General features: G+C 33.8%; 1 protein-coding gene and 1 pseudogene across 1 annotated transcript; both read left to right on the forward strand.

Annotated features, from left to right (window-relative positions):
* The first annotated feature begins 1,964 nt into the window (after nucleotides 1-1,964).
* On the forward strand, nucleotides 1,965-9,807 carry LOC139871115 (heat shock 70 kDa protein 18-like; annotated as a pseudogene).
* Nucleotides 9,808-14,821: 5,014 nt separating this feature from the next.
* Nucleotides 14,822-16,057, forward strand: LOC139871116 (uncharacterized). Its single transcript, XM_071858853.1, has one exon. The coding sequence runs from the start codon at nucleotides 14,822-14,824 to the stop codon at nucleotides 16,055-16,057; it is 1,236 nt and encodes a 411-aa protein (XP_071714954.1).
* The last annotated feature ends 3,388 nt before the right edge of the window (nucleotides 16,058-19,445 follow it).

Here is a 19,445-nt window from a genome sequence, read left to right on the forward strand (position 1 = left end):
TAGAAAGATATCTTACTGTAAATAAGAAAGATTTCTTGAGGTTGGATGATCACTCAAAGTGGATTTGCAAGATTGGAAGTAAGCTAGTAAACTTGGAAGTGTTGTTGGTGTGTTCTTGAATAGTTGTTTTATAACTTGGTTTATGTATGGATTTATGAACTATATTGAGCTAGATTTTGATGAAGATGATGAAGAACACTTAGAACGAAGTAAGAACACTTGAGATAGAGTAGTTTGATGCATGTAAGTTGAAAAATGAAAGTGTTTGTGGAGTCTATTATTCACGTGAATATGCAAGTATCATATAGGCTCCATTAGTTTGTTATTTTGTGAGATATTTCATACTAGATGTTAAATGATGGTTCCCACATGGTTAGGTGACTCACATAGGCTGCTAAGAGCTGATCATTGGAGTGTATATACTAATAGTAAATATATTTAGAAGCTGTGTATTGTACGAGTACAAATACGAGTGCATACGAGTAGAATTGTTGATGAAAATGAATGAGGATGTAATTGTAAGCATTTTTGTTAAGTAGAAGTACTTTGATAAGTGTCTTGAAGTCTTTCAAAAGTGTATGAATACATATTAAAACACTACATGTATATACATTTTAACTGAGTCGTTAAGTCATCGTTAGTCGTTACATGTAAGTGTTGTTTTGAAACCTTTAGGTTAACGATCTTGTTAAATGTTGTTAACCCATTGTTTATTATATCTAAAGAGATGTTAAATTATTACACCATCATGATATTATGATATATTAATATATCTTAGTATGATATATATACAGTTAAATGTTGTTACAACGATAATCGTTACATATATGTCTCGTTTCGAAGTCATTAAGTTAGTAGTCTTGTTTTTACATATGCAGTTCATTGTTAATACACTTAATGACATGTTTACTTATCATTTAACCTGATTAAACATAGTGTAACAATATCTTAATATGATTCATATGTATTTAGTAGGACGTTGTTATAACGATAATCGTTATATATATCGTTTTCGAGTTTCTTAATCCAATAGCCTCATTTTTATGTATATAACTCATTGTTAAAATACCTAATGAGATACTTACTTATCATAATATCATGTTAACTATATACATATCCATATATATGACATCATATAGTTTTTACAGATTTTAACGTTCGTGAATTACCGGTCAACATGGGTGGTCAATTGACTATATGAAACCTATTTCAATTAATCAAGTCTTAACAAGTTTGATTGCTTAACATGTTGGAAACACTTAATCATGTAAATAACAATTTCATTTAATATACAATAACATGAAAAAGTTCGGGTCACTACATTTTTGCTATGGTGGTTTCAACAAAATTTTATGGAGGATATAAATCGAACAGGAAGCAAAATAGCAGCTGCAAAAATGGAAGTTTCGTTTTTGTACCAGATAAGAAAACAAACTGCGGTTGGTGATGGTTTTGTTCGATCAAAATACTAATCGAATAATAGCGGTTCAGTTTATAAAGATGGGTATTGGTTTGTGGATTAAGAAACAGAGAATAAGATGTGGTATTTGGGGTGGTTCACGATGTCTAGAGTGAGATATAGAGAGATATGGCGAGAGTGGTGGTTAGTGGTTGTCTTGCTCGATACTCATAAACAGAAAACAAAAGAGAGAGAGAAAAAATGCAAGTGACGACAGTGGTGCTCGATTTTGAAAAGAAGAGTGGTGAAAACTTGATTTAATATTGATCTATAATCTTTTCCAACAAGCCTATTAGAGTAATCATTAAGGAAACTTACAAGTCTCGGAATACTGCCATCGGTTGGTGGTGGTTGTTTGTGTTGGTTTCAATGGTAGTAGATCGATGATGAAGTGGTGGAGGTTGTTGATCTTGGGCTGTTACACATACTCGAATAGATAACAATACTATGATGGTTTCTAGTGGTGTTTGTTGGTAGTCATCGGACGAGGGAGAGAAAAAGTGAGATGGAAGGTGAAGGAGATGGTGGAAGTTCATCAAAGTGATAGAGGGTGATATATAATCTCAGTGCAGATAATGTATATGTATATGGAGTCTTAGATAGTTTAAGACAAAAGCAATAATATACTAATAATTATGTGAAACGTGTAAACACAGTAATATAACAAATAATATCACGGAAGTAATATGCTCTGCCGACACTTTAACTCTCACAAACAAGAACCAAAAGAAAAGAAATATAAAAATATAAAAGCTGATCATGATTGATAACAGAACTCGCGTAATTATCTGATTTATTACTATTACTGATTAATAATTATAAATATATTAGTTATAATACAAAATAATAATAATACTATTGATAACAATGATAATAATTATTAATAATAATGTTAATAATAATATTATTGATGATAATTGTGTTATTTTTATATAAATAATAATAATGATAATAATTGTGTTATTATTAATAATGATTTTTAATGATAATGGTAATAATGTTATCTAATGATACTACTAGTAATAATACTAATATAACAAATTACATGTATCAAATTTCATATCTATACACTATATATATTTATATTTATTTATATATATGTGAATACATATTTATTTACAAATAATTATTCGTGAATCGTCGGGAATGGTCGAAGGTCAATTCAATATATGAAACAGTTCAAAATTTCTGAGACTCAACATTACAGACTTTGCTTATCGTGTCGAAATCATATAAAAATAAAGTTTAAATTTGGTCAGAAATTTCCGGGTCGTCACAAGTTGTGAGTATTAATCTCCTAATTACAAGAGATATAAAGATTGATACTTATCCTTGTAATTAGAGAGAAAGTGTAATTCCTATTTTTCTTATTAGTGAAACGTTTCTTTCCTTGCCTGTGGTTTTTACCCTATTGGGGTTTTCTACATTAAATCTTGGTGTTCCTTTATTGTCATTATTTCGAGTATTACTAGCGGTTTGCTATAATTCGGTGTTGCTTTTCTCAACAAATAATTCATGTTAAAGAGCATAAAATTTTGATTATTTTGATATAAAATCTTTTATCGAAAAAATTATAAAATACCCAAAAATTTGTTCTCTAATCTGACTACTGACTTTTTGAAACTTAATTTTGATTAATTTTATATTTACCAACTAAATATTAGTTGTAACTAATAGGTTCTATACTTTAGTAAATTATTTTTGCTCTAATATGAAACTTAAAATAACAATAATTAACAATTTAACAATAACCACTCAGGCTTGCCTGAGTGGCCACCGAGTTGCCCAATGAAGTACACCACCCGGGTTCAATTCTTGACTCTGCCAAACTGTTCAAAAAGGGAGTGTAACAAGAGGGTGCGCATAATGTGCAATTCACCCGGTACCAGGTATCGCGCTCGGGGGGCTTTGATTACCCAATGTTTTACCTTCTATGGAAGAGCCAATGTGCTCGTTCATACGAGGGTTTCCTTGTTTACCAAAAAAAAAAAAAAAAAAAAAAAAAAAAAAAAAAAAAAAAAAAACAATGTAACAATTAACAATAATAACAATATCAACCTTAACCCTTTTTAAATGTACGGAGTAATAAATAATAAATAAAATAAATAGAAATCCCGGAAAATTTTACGGAAAATTTTAGCAAAGATATACTCCTTTGTTATCGTAAAGGAAAGGATATAACTCATATCATGTAAAAGACTCCTTACAAAATTCTACCCCTCTCTCTCTCTCCATATATAGTCAACAAGTACGTTTAAAAGTGAAAACAAACCCTAACGAAAATTATTAGAAATTAGTAAAGTAATGGCGAAGGAAAGTGGAAACGACGACGTTATAGCAATTGGGATTGATCTCGGAACAACGTATTCATGTGTTGGTGCATGGAAAGATGGTCGCATTGAGATCATACCTAATGATCAAGGCAACAGAACGACACCGTCTTGTGTTGCCTTCACTGATTCTCAACGTTTTGTTGGTGATGGCGCCAAAAATCAATCTCTTATCAACTCTGCTAACACCATATTTGGTAATCAGTGTTCCATCTCAAATTTTAATTAATTAGTTAATTAATTTTTAGCTTATATATATGATACTTGATCGGTCATTGAAAATAGGTTTTATAGTCTGATTACTATAATACTATCAGAAACTGTCCCGGAATAATTAACAAAATTAACTTGTAAACCATGGAATTTGATATGTTACTAAACGTTGATGAACATGAAGAAGATTATAAATTTAATAATTTCATAAAAAAGAGCAAAATTAGTAAATATTTTACATTATGATCTTTGATTTGAACTTTAATTGCTTCTGTTTATGAGTGAATTGATATGTTTGTAAGTTGGTTAAGTTTTGTTTATGAGTGAATTGAATTTTAAGTTTTTATCAGGGAAATAAATCCCAAATGGGTGTTTGTTAGACCCAAAGATAACAGTTACTGTAAGTAACGTATCAGCAAAAGTGTAGCTTCAATTTACTTGCGAATTGCGTATACTTGATGTTTAAGATGTCACGATTATCAACATCTTACTTGTGATATACTTGATATTAAAGTCGTTAAGTTTGCTATTTTAAAAAAAAAAATTGTTACTTCTTCAGATGCAAAGAGGTTAATTGGAAGGAGTTTCAGTGATCCCCAGGTGCAACAAGACTTAAAGTTGTGGCCTTTCAAGGTTACAGGTGGGTTAGGAGACACACCAACGATTGTCGTATCATTCAAAGGTCAAAAGAAGGAATTTTCGGCTGAAGAAATTTCATCAATGATTCTTGCAAAGATGAAAGAATGTGCCGAGGCTTATCTTGGATCTGATGTCAAAAATGTTGTCATAACAGTCCCTGCTTATTTTAACGATTCACAACGTCAGGCTACAAAGGATGCAGGCACTATTGCTGGATTAAACATTGTTCGAATGATCAACGAGCCTACAGCAGCTGCAATTGCATATGGTCTAAATAATAAGTCTTCTATTCTTGGGAAGATAAATGTGCTCGTATTTGATCTGGGTGGTGGTACTTTTGATGTTTCTGTAATGACGGTTGAGAAAGGTGATATTTTTGAGGTGAAAGGTGTTGCTGGTGACACTCATTTAGGAGGTGAGGATTTTGATAACCGAATGGTGGAACATTGTGTTAAGGAATTCAATAGGAAATCGAAAATGGATTTAACTGGGAACAAAAAAGCATTGGGGAGGTTGAGATTTGCGTGTGAGAAAGCTAAAAGGATTCTTTCGTGTACTACTCAGACGTCAGTCGATGTGGATTGCTTACATGAAGGGATTGATTTTTCCTTAAAATTTACTCGAGCGAAATTTGAAGAGCTGAATAGTAGCTTCTTTAAAAAGTGCATCAAGACTGTTGAGAGTTGTTTAAAGGATGCAAATATGAAGAAGTCATGTATAGATGAGATAATTCTCGTTGGTGGGTCAACTAGGATACCGAAAGTCCAACAAATGTTACAGGACTTTTTTGATGGTAAGTGTGAACCCCGATGAAGCGGTTGCGTATGGTGCAGCCGTTTTGGCTGCAAAATTAAGCGGTACGGGAAATAAGAGTGTTCAAAATGTGGTGTTATCGGATATAACTCCTTTATCCCTTGGTGTAGACACAAAGGGGGAAAAATTTAGTATTGTGATTCCACGAAACACGCGAATTCCTGCAAGTAATGCTAAAAATTACGTTTCAACTGTTGACAACCTAACTTATATGACATTCAGTATATATCAAGGCGAAAGATCTAAATGTACCGATAACCACTTTTTGGGCAAGTTAAGAATTGAAGGAATACCACCTGCTCCTAAAGGAGTCTCTACAGTTAAGGTATACTTTGAGATAGATGCTAATGGCATCCTTACTGTTACTGCTGGGATAGAAGCTACTGGTAAGATGGAGAAAATTACAATTGACAATGAACGAAGAAGACTCTCTAAAGACGATATTGAGAAGATGATAACAGAGGCCGAGGAGTACAAATATGAGGACATTGAGTTCAAGAAGAAAGCGGATGCTTATAATGAATTAGAAGATTACTTATACGAATTGAATAATAAGATTGAAGATAACAAGGTTAAGAAGAAGGTGTCGGCTGATAAGTTGAAGGATATGGAGAACGCGATTGTTGATACAACCAAGTGGCTTGAGGACAACCATGATGCAACTTTGTCTGAGCTTCAACTCAAGAAGGTGCACCTAGAGTTTGTTTGCAAGTTACTGATTTAAAAGTTTTAGATTTTGGTTATGAAATATTGAAAACATTTAGGCTTTTGTTAATTATTTGGTATGACTTAGGATTGCAGCTTTATGGATTTAGTATCTTGAAGATTTGGTCTTGTTGCTTAATTTCTGGTTTATCAAGTTTCTGTTGAGTTGATTTGGTTTATTGATTATTATTAGCGATGACTAAACTCAACTGTGTCCCCCACTGATTTATGGACAAAGTAAGACAATCTGGGTAATTTGCATATGCGTTTAAACTAGGGGAAACTGAATACGAAGGATGTGGAAATAATCTTTTGGTGTGATATAAATTTATACCTACTTGTAAGGTTAGTATAAAATAGTAGCATTGTGTCCGTCCCATATTAATAGTCCATCTTTCCTTTTTGATCGGTCACTCTTACCATCTTTTCTTTTTGATTCGTCCCAAACAGTGGTGATTCCAATATTATAACTTAATAATGTCTTTAAATTTTTGTTCAGTACTAAATATATTTGAATGTTATTTTAGTGATAATTATTTTCAAAAAGTTACAAATTCAAAAAATATAAGGGGTCCGAGTAGTTAAATTTGGTGGTGTAAAGGTATTTTCTACCAAAAATTATCGAACTAGTGGTGTCATTTGACCGCACGAGTTTAGTACTAAACTAGACACTCCAAATATTAATAGTTCACTTCCATAAATACATAAGAATAATTGGTTAAAGTAATTGTATATCATTGTTTTATTTAAGTAAAACAAAAATGTAGGTAAAAAGTTAGAGGTAAAACTGAAAAATAGAAAAAAAATACATGTGACAATCACTTTTCTTAAATGTTTTATTTAAGTACTAAACTAAATTATTTTTTGTGTTATAGGGAAAATGCTCGAAAATTGTAAAATGGATAATACGAGTGATCTGCAGCCAGTGTTGTAAATCTCCCGAGATCTCCCCGAAATCTCCCCCGAGATCTCGTTTTTAGAAGGCAACCGAGACGAGATGTTCATCTCCCGAGATTTCTCGATCAACGGGATCAAACTTAATCAAAGCCACGATTTCTCGTATTTTCTTGCTAGTTTGTAAATTTTTTTTGTAAAATTCGCAATTCTTAAGATTTTCTAGCTCATTTCTCGGATATTTTTGTAAAATCTCGTAAAAACGTATATAAATATACAAATATTTATGTTTTTATGTATATTTTTATTAAAAAAACTATAAAGTCAACATAAGTCAACGTCCGAGATCTCCCCGAGATTATTCCGAGATGCCGAGATCTCCCTAAAAAAGTCCAAACGAGATCTCCCCGAGATCCGAGTTCTCCAACCTTGTCTGCAGCTAATGAAAGTGAAACGGGTCATCTCATATTGAAGTTATTCACGATACACCGGATCAAAGTGTTAAACATGAAAGACCTTTAAATCTCACTCTTTAATTTTCAAGCATAGACCGAACCTCATAGCTCATTTCTATGCTAGATCATGCTCCAAGAACCCGAAAGTAAAATCTTGTCATCTACTTATAACGAAAAAAATGAAAACTAAAAAGTATGAAACCAAAATAACCATTTTAAATTATCATCATAATCTATCTCTACTTCTCTACTATACATTATATTATATTAAAGGCTTAATTGAGATACATTAAAATCAAAATACTTAATTACTTAATCTACACCATTGGATCACAAAAATTACTACAACCTACCCCTATTCTCCACCATTTTGATCTAATTATAACTCAATAAGTATACTCTCAACACAAGTTTTCCAAAACTACCCCTAAATCAACATGCGGCACGAACAAATCAGACATCAATCCCTACGAACAATTTCAAAAACCTTAACATGCACTGAAATAGAGCCAAAGATAAATCGCCTACGGATATTGATCATTAAGCGCGGGTGAGTATTCTTGATTGAATCCTATATCGTTTTTTTTTTTCTGTACATCATTTTTGATTTTGTGCTTCGCGGGTGAGTACTTTTGGAATCAAATGGACTGATTGATTTGATTTAGGGCTTCGATCAATCGGTTTTTCATATATCATCTCTGATTTGTGCAATCGGGTGTGCATATTTCAAGCTATTTATGAAGATACCAAGCAATTAGGGTTCCTGGTAATTTTGCGATGTGCTGTGCTTCAGTGTGGCGATTGTGCCGTATACGAAAATGGTATCAATTTATCGATTTATTGTTATCTCTTTATCGTTTGCTGAAAAAATTTGACAAAATAAATATATGGTTTGTAGCGATTTTGTCACAGATTTCTGCCTTTTTGGATTCAACTATGCTTAAACTTATGCTATGCAATATGTATTATTCATGATATGAGGATATGAATGTATGTGATTCAAAATATTCACAGTTTATTAAGTATTTAGCATACTATAGCATTTGTGATGTGATGATATTATATGACTCTGGCTATTATTAAATGTAAATGTAAATTTATTATGTTAATACTTGCCTGTGTGTATTAGCAATAGGAGAGGTAACTCAACATTTGCAGATTAGGTAATGAATATTTGGTTGGGTAAAGTTGGAGCAGACTGAGTCATGGTGAGTGAGACTTAATTCTGGCCTGGTGAGACTTATCACTTATGTCGGGTATGTCTTCGGGTTTAGAAAGGTTTTTGATGTGAGGGATGATTTTTCAATCATTCATGTAACTCATATTTTTATATGAATATTTTGCTATAGTAACTATAATCACTCCACTTGATTATATTACTTCTTACAATTGTAATTTAACATGTTTATGTTTACAGGGAACCTTCTAAAGTAATGTATCACATTTTTGTAGAGAGAAGTGTAACTGGTAAAGTTCTTGATATAATTATGAAGAGAGTTTCAGAGTTGTCTCGTCTACAAGTTTCTTATTTGACTGGTAATACAACATATGATGATGCCACTTCACCACTAATGCAAATGGAGACTCTTGAATCTTTTTGCCTTGGGAAAGTATATTTATCCTACTGTTATCAGCATAAAGTAGGTGTTGCAAGATGGTCGGTTCGCATAATTTTCTAATATTTAGTATTATAAATTATAAATTTTATCTCTGTTAATGTTGTTACTTGATTTGGCCCACCATTAGGTCAACCTATTGTTTACTAATGATGTTTCTGAGGAGGGGATTAACGTGCCAAACTGCTCAACCGTGATCTGTTTCGATATCCCTGAAACTGTTCGTATTATACATTTTCAATGATTATGACACAAAGTTAATTTGGCTGGGCCAATGACGGGTCACATGGTTTAGGAGGAGGTATGATGCAATGAAAAACTATCAGGCACCGAAAGTTCTGATTATGATGAGCCTTTCGAGTTTTTTTTTTTTTACTATTGTATGTTGTAGACATACCCATGGAGATACCGAATGTCAAACAATAGCTAGACACTGAGTTATTTGGTGAGCCCCATAATTGGACCAAACTTGAAGGAACTGTATGAGTCTCATAGCTTACTTCATTGCATTAATAGCTTAAAGTTTTTCTTTCTTCAAGATACTTATTTTATTTGTTAATACACTTATATATCTAAAGTTGCAGGTACCAGCCCGACCTCTGTCATGTTACAATGAGCCTGATAACCGGGATTGGCCTGAAAGGCCTGCTGTTGAGGAGAAAATGATTAATCGCAAAGCCTGACAATTGTCATTTTAACCGGTTTGATAATATGCAAGAACCGAATTCACAATATGATAGACCACAAGCCACACCTAAGCAAGGGGTATGTTCTTTACTGGGTTTTATATGACTTCTATTGTAACTGTTTGTTATGAATTTGTTATACAATTAACTGTTTTCTATGGTAACTGTTTGTTATGAATTTGTTTACTGGGTATGTTGTTTACTGGGTTTTATATGAATTTGTTTTTTATGAATTGGTTGACTCCTTTTTACTTCCAATATTCTGATCAAGTCGACTCGAGAAAAGTTTCATATTCTCAATCGTCAAGTTATTGACTTCGGGATTACTACAACCCTAAAGGGGTTTTTCTCTGGTCTACTATAGTATTAGTATTGATCAATTATATTGTATTTTCTCAACATAATATTATCTTAAAATGGTTCCATTTTGAAATTCAGAGGGTTATTCGTTGATGGTTTTATAAGGCTGTTCTCCAGCCTACATTTTGTCCAATGCATATGCTTAACTATACTCAGATCATAATAAAATGCTCCCAACATTTCCATATCATGAACATGACGAAAAGGAGATCCATTCTGAAATGCCAAGAGGATTACGAAGGTGCCGACCAACATACATTCAAAAACTAAGGCAAATTACTACCCCTGAGCAAGATTTTGAACGTAATGATATACAAAGAATGCTTAAGCTTCGGACTCTTGGAAACAATGGTATAATTGGTGAACTTTTGAAGTAAAAAATGGTTCCAAAAAAGATTGATCACGTTGTACATGTTTCATTTGTGACCTTCAGACCTTGTACCAAATTTGTGCATACTTTAGTAATAATTGTAATAGGTATATATTTTATATTTGTGATATGTAGGTTTCAACGCCAACTTTTGTAAAATTTACTTGAAATTCATATTGGTAGCGGACGAGCAAGATTTGAAACTCGAGAAGGTTAGTAGTTTCTACGTTTATAACGGAATTGTGGGTTTATTCAACTTTCTTTCTTTAACACCAAATTATATTTACACCCAATTGCATTTGGGGTGCAGACGTAGAGGAATAGTTTGAGTATTTTGAGGTAAGCTTCTACTTCTTTCTAATTGACGAACTTTGCAAGCCATATGTTAAGGTTAACGGGTAAATTTACCATTTTGATATATTAAATGGAACAAGTAAATCAAAATATACACTTTATATTTATAATATTATCGGTTACAAAGAAATAGTCAAATACTAGATTTTATTATGTTTATTATGTAGGGTGATAAACTTCGTGAAAAGAGTTTAAAGAAGATGTGAAGTATACTTGCAGAACAAGCTGCTTCAGCGTTGACACTAAATGGTTACTTCAAACGATTGATTCATTAAGTAATCTATGGGAAACTCGTCAGAAAAATATTTAGCTACATGATAATTGTCTATTAATCTATTATCAGAACTCATACTACAACTAACTGGCGTGATGTTATCAACTATCTTTTTTTATAAGACGTTTAAACTTTAGTTATATTCAGTTTTTTTTTTAATACTTACTTTATGTTTACAATTTTGTTCAGGTTTGCCTTGATTTGTATTTTACACGCAATTTTTGTTGATTAAATTGATATGTTCATACATAATATATTACATTTGTAATTTTTATTGCCGAAACCCGCAATTCATGCGGGTCTTAAGCTAGTTATAAATAAATAACCATCATTATTTTAGGCGAGTAAATTTCAAGTTAATAAAATGTAAAAATGTAAAAAAAAAAAAAAAAAATAATAATAATAATAATTTAGCTAATGTGTGTAAAATAGCAATTTAGAATAGTTTGTAAAAGGTAAAAGGTTTGCTTTTACATTCCTGTTTCAAGGTAACACCTTCCCTTCATTCCATGTCTTCTTCGTTGATTCACATCTCAGACTGAACTCAAACAATCTGCAAAATCAGGTATCACGTTACAAATTTCAGTTTGATACTTTATTTCGTAACTTTAATCGACTGTTATATATGCGTCTGATAGATCTGCTATTGCGGTATCGTAATTTGTCAATATATTAGTTAATTGGAAGTAGGTTCAGATCTAATTTCAGATTTTGACGTTAGCTAAAAGCTGCACAATTAGGTTCTGTATAGGCGTTAGCCAAAACTACATGATCAGCTATGATCATATACTCGAGATCTGCTATTTTAGCAATTGAATCATGAATCTTTTGTTTTGTACGCGTGTATTATGTTGATTATTTGTTTAAAGTTTTTGCCTTTACACATCGGTTAGTGATAAAAAAAAAAAAAAAAAAAAAAAATCACGAAGAACATTTAGGGAGGGCTTGAAGAACAGGAACGAACAGGAAGGAGTTACGGGCTTAGATTACGACTCCATTTCCAAGATCAGATCCACGAAAGCTACAATGAATTAAGGAATCTAATCAACAAAAAATCGATCTGTGTTTTATTCAAATCAACAAAAAATAGCAAGTCATGGCCTCTCGGATGGCGTTTAATATTCCAACCTCGCCTTTTACTCCGGCCACTGTTGGCCGCCGTCGTCGTCTTCATCCACTACCTGCGCAATCATCTCGTCAATATAACCATCAGAATAATCACAATCCCCCATCGACTTTTCCTAATCCCTCGGCTGATGAGGTGTGGGTGTTGGTTGAAATAAGGCGAAAAGCCAACAAAAAACTCTCTACTAATCACTCGTTTGCAAGAAACCTGATCCACCGTTTTGGTAATTCAAACACACATCATCCGGTATACAAACAGAAATGGGTGCCATCTTCATCGGCTAACCCTAACCCTAACCATACAGAGAATACTACAAACCCCAATACCACAAACCCAAAACAAGCAACCAAACCTACAAACCCTAAAAGTGCAGCCACTTTTCCTAACAACATTGCACTGAACCAACAATCTAGCTCTCGTGTTCACGAACCTTTCTCCCCAAAACATGTCCCGGCATCAGCGCCTATCACATCGGTTATGGTTTTCGGATTCCCAGATTCATGGAGCAAGATTGATCTCCGTTGCTTCATTAGCAGGTATGGGAATGTACACGACATCTTCATACCCTTCACGAAAAGATTAAGAAACGGTAATAAATTCGCTTTTGTTAAATTCATTGACGTTACCGACCTTAACTTCTTGCTTAAACGACTAAACTCCATAAATCTTGGTAATGGGTGGCTAAAGGCTTATAAGGCCCTTGATCGAAAAGCTTCTGCCTCGAATGATAAACCTATACAACCCCCTTCTACAAAACCCGTTTCATCGTCTCTACCTAATCATCATACCATTCCGAATAAGGGGTTCACTGATGGGCGTCCGTTTAACAAGGTGGTTGGGAATATGGACGGATACACTAGTGATATCACGAAAGAACTAACTAGCATCGGGTGGTTCAATCGTTGGGACTGCAATGGTAAATTTAGAGAAATCTCCGTTGGGGATAAACATAATGACACTGAAATCCTGAATAAAGCTATTATCGGTACCATCCTCAAACTTGAATATCTTGAACATATCTTATTTTTGTGCGAAATGGAGAATCTGAATAATGTTCAGGTAAAGTATCTTGGTGGGATGGAAGTTATGTTCATCTTTGAGTCCGAGGAGCAAGCTTCATCTATTCTTAATGCGAAACACCATTGTATCCACAAATGGATGACCAACATTCGTAAATGGGATGAAAACCACTCATACCAAGGTCGAATTACATGGTTAAAAATCACGGGTATTCCTGTCCAGTTTTGGAACGAAAAAACATTTACTGCCATCGCAAAATGGTGGGGCGAACCTATTGACTTTTCGAATTGTTCTTTAAAAGGTAACCAAAATCTCGTTGTAGCTAAAGTATTAGTTAAGTTACGAGATGCACACTTGGTACATGACATTGTGCGTGTCACATCCGATAGTTCCATATTTTTTGCTTATGTAATGGAAGAAACCAATGGGATTTTCGAAGTTAATGTTAACCCAGATCACGTGGAAAGTGATGGAAGTGATGGGATATCGGAGTCTGAGTTACCGGGTAATGTCGAATATGCAAATTTTGATGATGAATCAAAATCAGACTTCTCTGATGACTTCTTTAATCATAAACCGAATTTAAAGACTAATGAGGTTGAACCAGGTGACAATAATTCAAAATGTTGGGTGGCTGAAAGCTCATTTGTTGGTCCTATTAAAGAACATGTGAATGGTACATCCTCTGTTAACAATATCGATAATCATTCTGTTAATGAACATTCAAATGAGGTGGACCAAAAAATGAATGATATGGGATTAGCCCAAATGTCTGCTGAAGGGCTGACCCAGAGGGCTTGCGGTGATATTACAGGTTCGGAAAATGTTAATGTCAAAGATAATTTTGTGTTGGAACAAATAATATTCGATAATGTTCCAAAAGGTGGCGAGAACATCGCAACTGTCCAGCCCAACAATTCTCACGGGCCTGGATTTCAAGACGGGCCTCCTCCCATTCCTAAGTTCACACCCGACTCACCATATGTGTCGAACGTTGAAAAAAGGACAATTCTATCCTTAATCCTACAGGTGATAACGATAACTTTCAAGGTAATGCTGTGGGACATGTGGATGTTGACTGCCCTCCAGGTTTTCAACCGACCCCACGATATACGCACGAATTACATAAACGAGATAAAGAAAGTGACAACGAGATCAATGACACCATGAATAATAAAGATGTCAACTCCAATACTCCAACTGATACTAATTGTGTTCCAGCCCAGGCTGAGCCGAATGTTTCTGTCATGGGTCATGTTGATCAAAATCTAGCAAACGACTGTAATGGGGGTTCCAATAGGACCGGTTCAATTAATTCTGAGAAGGAATGTAAGGTTTCAAGGATCAGAGCTCCAAACAATCCTGCTTCTAGTAACGAACAATCGCTATCGAATTGTAGCTTGGGCTTAAAAGATTTCGGACACGACATTGGGCTTGAGTGGATCGGGGCTCCGTCAGGGAAGTAACTTTACCCTTCTTTCGTTTTCTCTTTATTTATGTGTTTAAAATGAAGATAATATCGTTAAACGTACGTGGGCTCGGGAAACTTGAAAAAGAAAAATTTAATTGGATTAAAAAATTAATTCGTTTTCATAATCCGGACATTTTTGCAATTCAAGAATCCAAAAGAAAAAGGGTTACTGATTTTATGATTGAGTTGTTATGGGGTAACAAAAATTTTGAATATATCTTTAAACCATCGGTGGGGTTATCGGGCGGGTCAATTTTAATTTGGAACCCTACTAGATTTTGTGTGACCGGGGCGGTTGAAAGAGAATTTTTCTTGGGTATACGAGGTCGATGGGTGGGCAAAATGGCGGACTCCATTATATTAAACGTTTATGGGCCACATAATGATCAATTGAAACAAAAATTTTGGGATAGTCTTGACAATATTATGCAGGTGGATACTGATGATTGGGTTTTCTGTGGCGATTTTAATGAAGTAAGGCGCAGAGCGGAAAGGAAAAATTGCGAATTTATCGAAAGTAGAGCAAAGATGTTCAACGATTTCATTGACAAAGCTAATCTCATTGAAATTCCATTGGGGGGAATGAAGTTTACTAGGATTAGTGACGACGGTTTGAAATATAGTAAACTTGACAGGTTCTTAGTCTCGGAAGCGTGTTATGCATCATGGGATGGAATTTCTGCATGTACTCTCGATAGGGATTACTCCGACCATTGCCCAATCGTTTTGAAGGATATGAACAATGACTTCGGGCCGAAACCTATTAGGATTTTCAACAACTGGTTCGAAGATGATAAATGTGATGATTTGATAAAAGATGCATGGAAAGTTACCATTTGTAATCCAAGGGCTGATTGTGTATTTCGTGATAAACTCAAGAACGTAAAAGGGGTGTTGAAGGAAAAATGTAATCCTAAATATAATAGTCTAAATGCCGAAATTGACTCACTTCATAAAGAAATCTCTGAGTGGGAAAACATCATCGGTACTCGTGACCTCTCGGAAGTTGAAATTGCATCTTGGTTAGATTCGAAAAAAAAGTGGCTTAAAAAGGATAAGGAGAAAGTCGATATATTGAAACAAAATGCAAGGATTAAATGGGTTACGGAAGGGGATGAAAATAGCAAATTTTTTCATTCGTGTATTAAAAGGAGGCAAAACAAAAACAACATAAGGGGTATAAATTCAAATGGCTTATGGATCGAGAACCCAGAGGACATCAAAATGGCGGCATTCACATACTTCGTACCTTCAAAATTCGTGGCCCCCTGAGCAAACGACTTAATGATGAGGAGGCGTCGAACCTTGAATCTCCTTTTACACTCTCTGAAATCCATGTTGCTATATTAGAATGTGGGGGTGAAAAGGCCCCCTGATGTTAAAGCTAAGGGGTATAAAATACTATTAAATTTTAGCAGAAAATACTATTAAATACGATACAATTTTACACAAGATATTTATTTATTTATAGAGTGGATATACTTAAACCTTGCTACAACACTTATAGGCAGTGTACCTAATCGTACAGTAGTGTAGTTTTTAGTAAGTCCGGTTCGTTCCACAGGGAAATCTTTAAACAAAGCTCAACGCTATATTAGTTTACTTTTATAAAAATACAAATATATATATAAGTAATATTATTATTATAAAGGGGGTTTTTACCGTTTAATGACCGGTTTGTCGATTTTAAAACTTTAGTCGCAGTTAAAACCTAATGTAAAATATTAAATAAATACAAGACTTAAATTAAAGCGTAAAGTAAATAACGATAATGAAATTGCCAATAAAAATGCGATAAAATAAAATTGCGATAATTAAAAAGTACGATAATTAAAAGTGCGATTAAATAACAATAAATAAAAGTGCGATAATTAGAAGTGCAATTAAATATAAAATAAAGGAAATTAAATATGAAATAAAAGAATTATGCTTATTTAAACTTCCGTAATCATGATGTTTGACGTGTTGATTTTAGTTTTATGCCCATGGGTTAATTGTCCTTTGTCCTGGATTATTTAATATGTCCGTCTGGTTTTTGTCCATAACAGTCCATCAGTCATAAATATAAAGTGCGAGTGTCCTCGTCAAATTATCCTTATACCCGAAGTTAAATATTCCAACTAATTGGGGATTCGAATTGTAACAAGGTTTTAATACTTTGTTTAATGAATACACCAGGTTATCGACTGCGTGTAAACCAAGGTTTTACTACTTTGTTAACAATTACACCAATTACCCTTGAATGTAATTTCACCCCTGTTTTAATTATTCTAGTGGCTATTAATTCATTCCCGTGTCCGGTTAAATGAACGATTATTCGTACATATAAATACCCCGCCCATCGTGTCCGATCGAGTGTATACGGTAATTTATAGGGACGCTCAATTGTAAATCTTTATATTAACATTAACAAACTTTCATTTAATTAAACAAATATAAAGCCCATTAATAGCCCATAGTCTAATTTCCACAAGTGTCGTTCTTTTGTCCAAACCCCAATTATGGTACAAAGCTCAATTACCCAATTTTAGTAATTAGCCCAACATCATGATTACTTCGTTTTAAATAAGCATAATAATAACTTAGCTACGAGACATTAATATAAAAAGGTTGAACATAACTTACAATGATAAAAAATAGCGTAGCGTTACACGGACAGAATTTCGACTTACACCCTTACAACATTCGCTAACATACCCTTATTATTAGGATTTAAAATTAAAATTAAAATTAAAATATAAATTATATATATATATTACGTATATATTGAGAGAGAGATAGAAATAGAATATGAAATTTGATCAGAATTCGGTTTGCTTTATAGCCAGAAGTGAAATTTGGGGCTCCGCGACTCGCGGCAAAAGCCTCTCCAAACTCCGCGAGTCGCGAAGATAGAAATTACAGCTCAGTCCTTGGAGTTTTCTCTGCCGACGGTTTTTAATATATATATATAATATATATATAATTAATATAATTAATTATATATTATATTATATTTATATACATAGTTAACTTGTAATTTTTAGTCCGTTGCGTCGAGCGTTAAGAGTTGACTCTGGTCCCGGTTCCGGATTTTCGAACGTCCTCGCGTACAATTTTATATTTTGTACTTTACGTTTTGAATCTTGTACTCTTGTAATTTCGAGACGTTTCTTATCAATAATTGGAACCTTTTTGATTGTCTTTTGTTCTTTTGAGCTTTTTGGTCGTTTGCGTCTTCAATTCGTCGAATCTGTCTTTTGTCTTCACCTTTTATTATTTAAACGAATATCTCTTGTAAATAGAACAATTGCAACTAAAAGCTTGTCTTTCTTGAGGAATAATGCTATGAAATATATGTTCGTTTTTAGCATTATCAAATATTCCCACACTTGAGCGTTGCTTGTCGTCAAGCAATATCGTCTTGAAATACTAGAATCACTTCTTTATTCTTCACACTTTGTACATCAGTGATTTCTATACGGCGGTATAAACAATGGTAGTAACGATATGGTTTACAGTCCCACATGACTATAAAAATTTAGATCCATTAAGGAAATTGGATCTTTATGAAAACATTTGATCTTTTGAAATCTAGTTTTTTTCCCTAGATAAGTTTTCTGGGATAACCCTTTACCGGTGTTTGCAAAGTATTTTTGTGGGTTTGGTGGGTTTCAGATTTGAAAATTTTAGCTCAAACTTGCGGTTTTGTGTCACCCACTTGCTAACCTTGTATTTGGAAAGCAACACGTCCAGTTTACTTGTCCCGTATATTACCTTTCGGCAAACTACCGTCCGGTTGTAAAGGAAAGCGTTGAACAAGCAACTGTTTAAGGCAATGTCCCGTGACATGCTTTTGATTATGGTCTATAACGTGTCGGACGCAATTACTATCCTTGGTAGGAGCAATAGTAAAGCTCACCCTTATAATTTTTTTCGGTCTGGCACAAGGTCCTGTCTTTGACCACTATGCAACCACCGTTCTTACGGTTGACACCCGATTTAGTTCAGGTGACCTAATGAATTCCAGGTGAATTCCTAGGATTTTACATTCAATGGTAATGAACGCATTGAAAATAGGGTTTTCAGAAAACAAATCGGTTTATAATTTTGATCAAAATATTTTCTCGTTTAAGCTCGAGTTTAGATATCATTGAATTCCATGAGTTTGAATTCTCAATCTTTAAGGTCAATCTCTAGGATTGAATAATATCAGTCTTAAAAGCTGATTTTTAATCTTTAAGGAGATTATCCTTTCTGGGGATCTGATTCATTAGTCTTATCCAGCTAATTTGCATGGTGCCCCCCCATTGTACGAGATAAATCCTTCTCATGGTTAGGATAAATCTGACCACTTGGCGACCCTGTTTAATGCTGAGGTCCGTGGATTTCCTGCTGATTTTAGAGATGACTTTTCTAGATTTTTCGTCAACCTACAGCTGGTCTGAACGACAACTTCATGACCTAAATCAAGAAGCGCGTTTCTTTTTCGGAAGACTTTACTTCCTTTTAATGACGGAATTGATTCATCGTGTAGATCCATCTCTTCTTTTCTTTCATCGGGTAAAACAGTTTAGTTTAGTCCAAAGCAAAAGTATTTTCAGTTATTTGTTATAGATATATGTGACATATGTTTAAAATAATTTGGTAAATTTTCCCACACTTGGCTTTTTATTTTTCT

Source organism: Rutidosis leptorrhynchoides, chromosome 10, assembly GCF_046630445.1.
Source record: "Rutidosis leptorrhynchoides isolate AG116_Rl617_1_P2 chromosome 10, CSIRO_AGI_Rlap_v1, whole genome shotgun sequence".
In the NCBI taxonomy this organism is placed as follows: Eukaryota; Viridiplantae; Streptophyta; class Magnoliopsida; order Asterales; family Asteraceae; genus Rutidosis; species Rutidosis leptorrhynchoides.

Bases quoted from the DNA above. Each gene is read 5' to 3' on its own strand.
- LOC139871116 (XM_071858853.1), top strand. From the start codon at position 14,822: ATGAAGATAATATCGTTAAACGTACGTGGGCTCGGGAAACTTGAAAAA.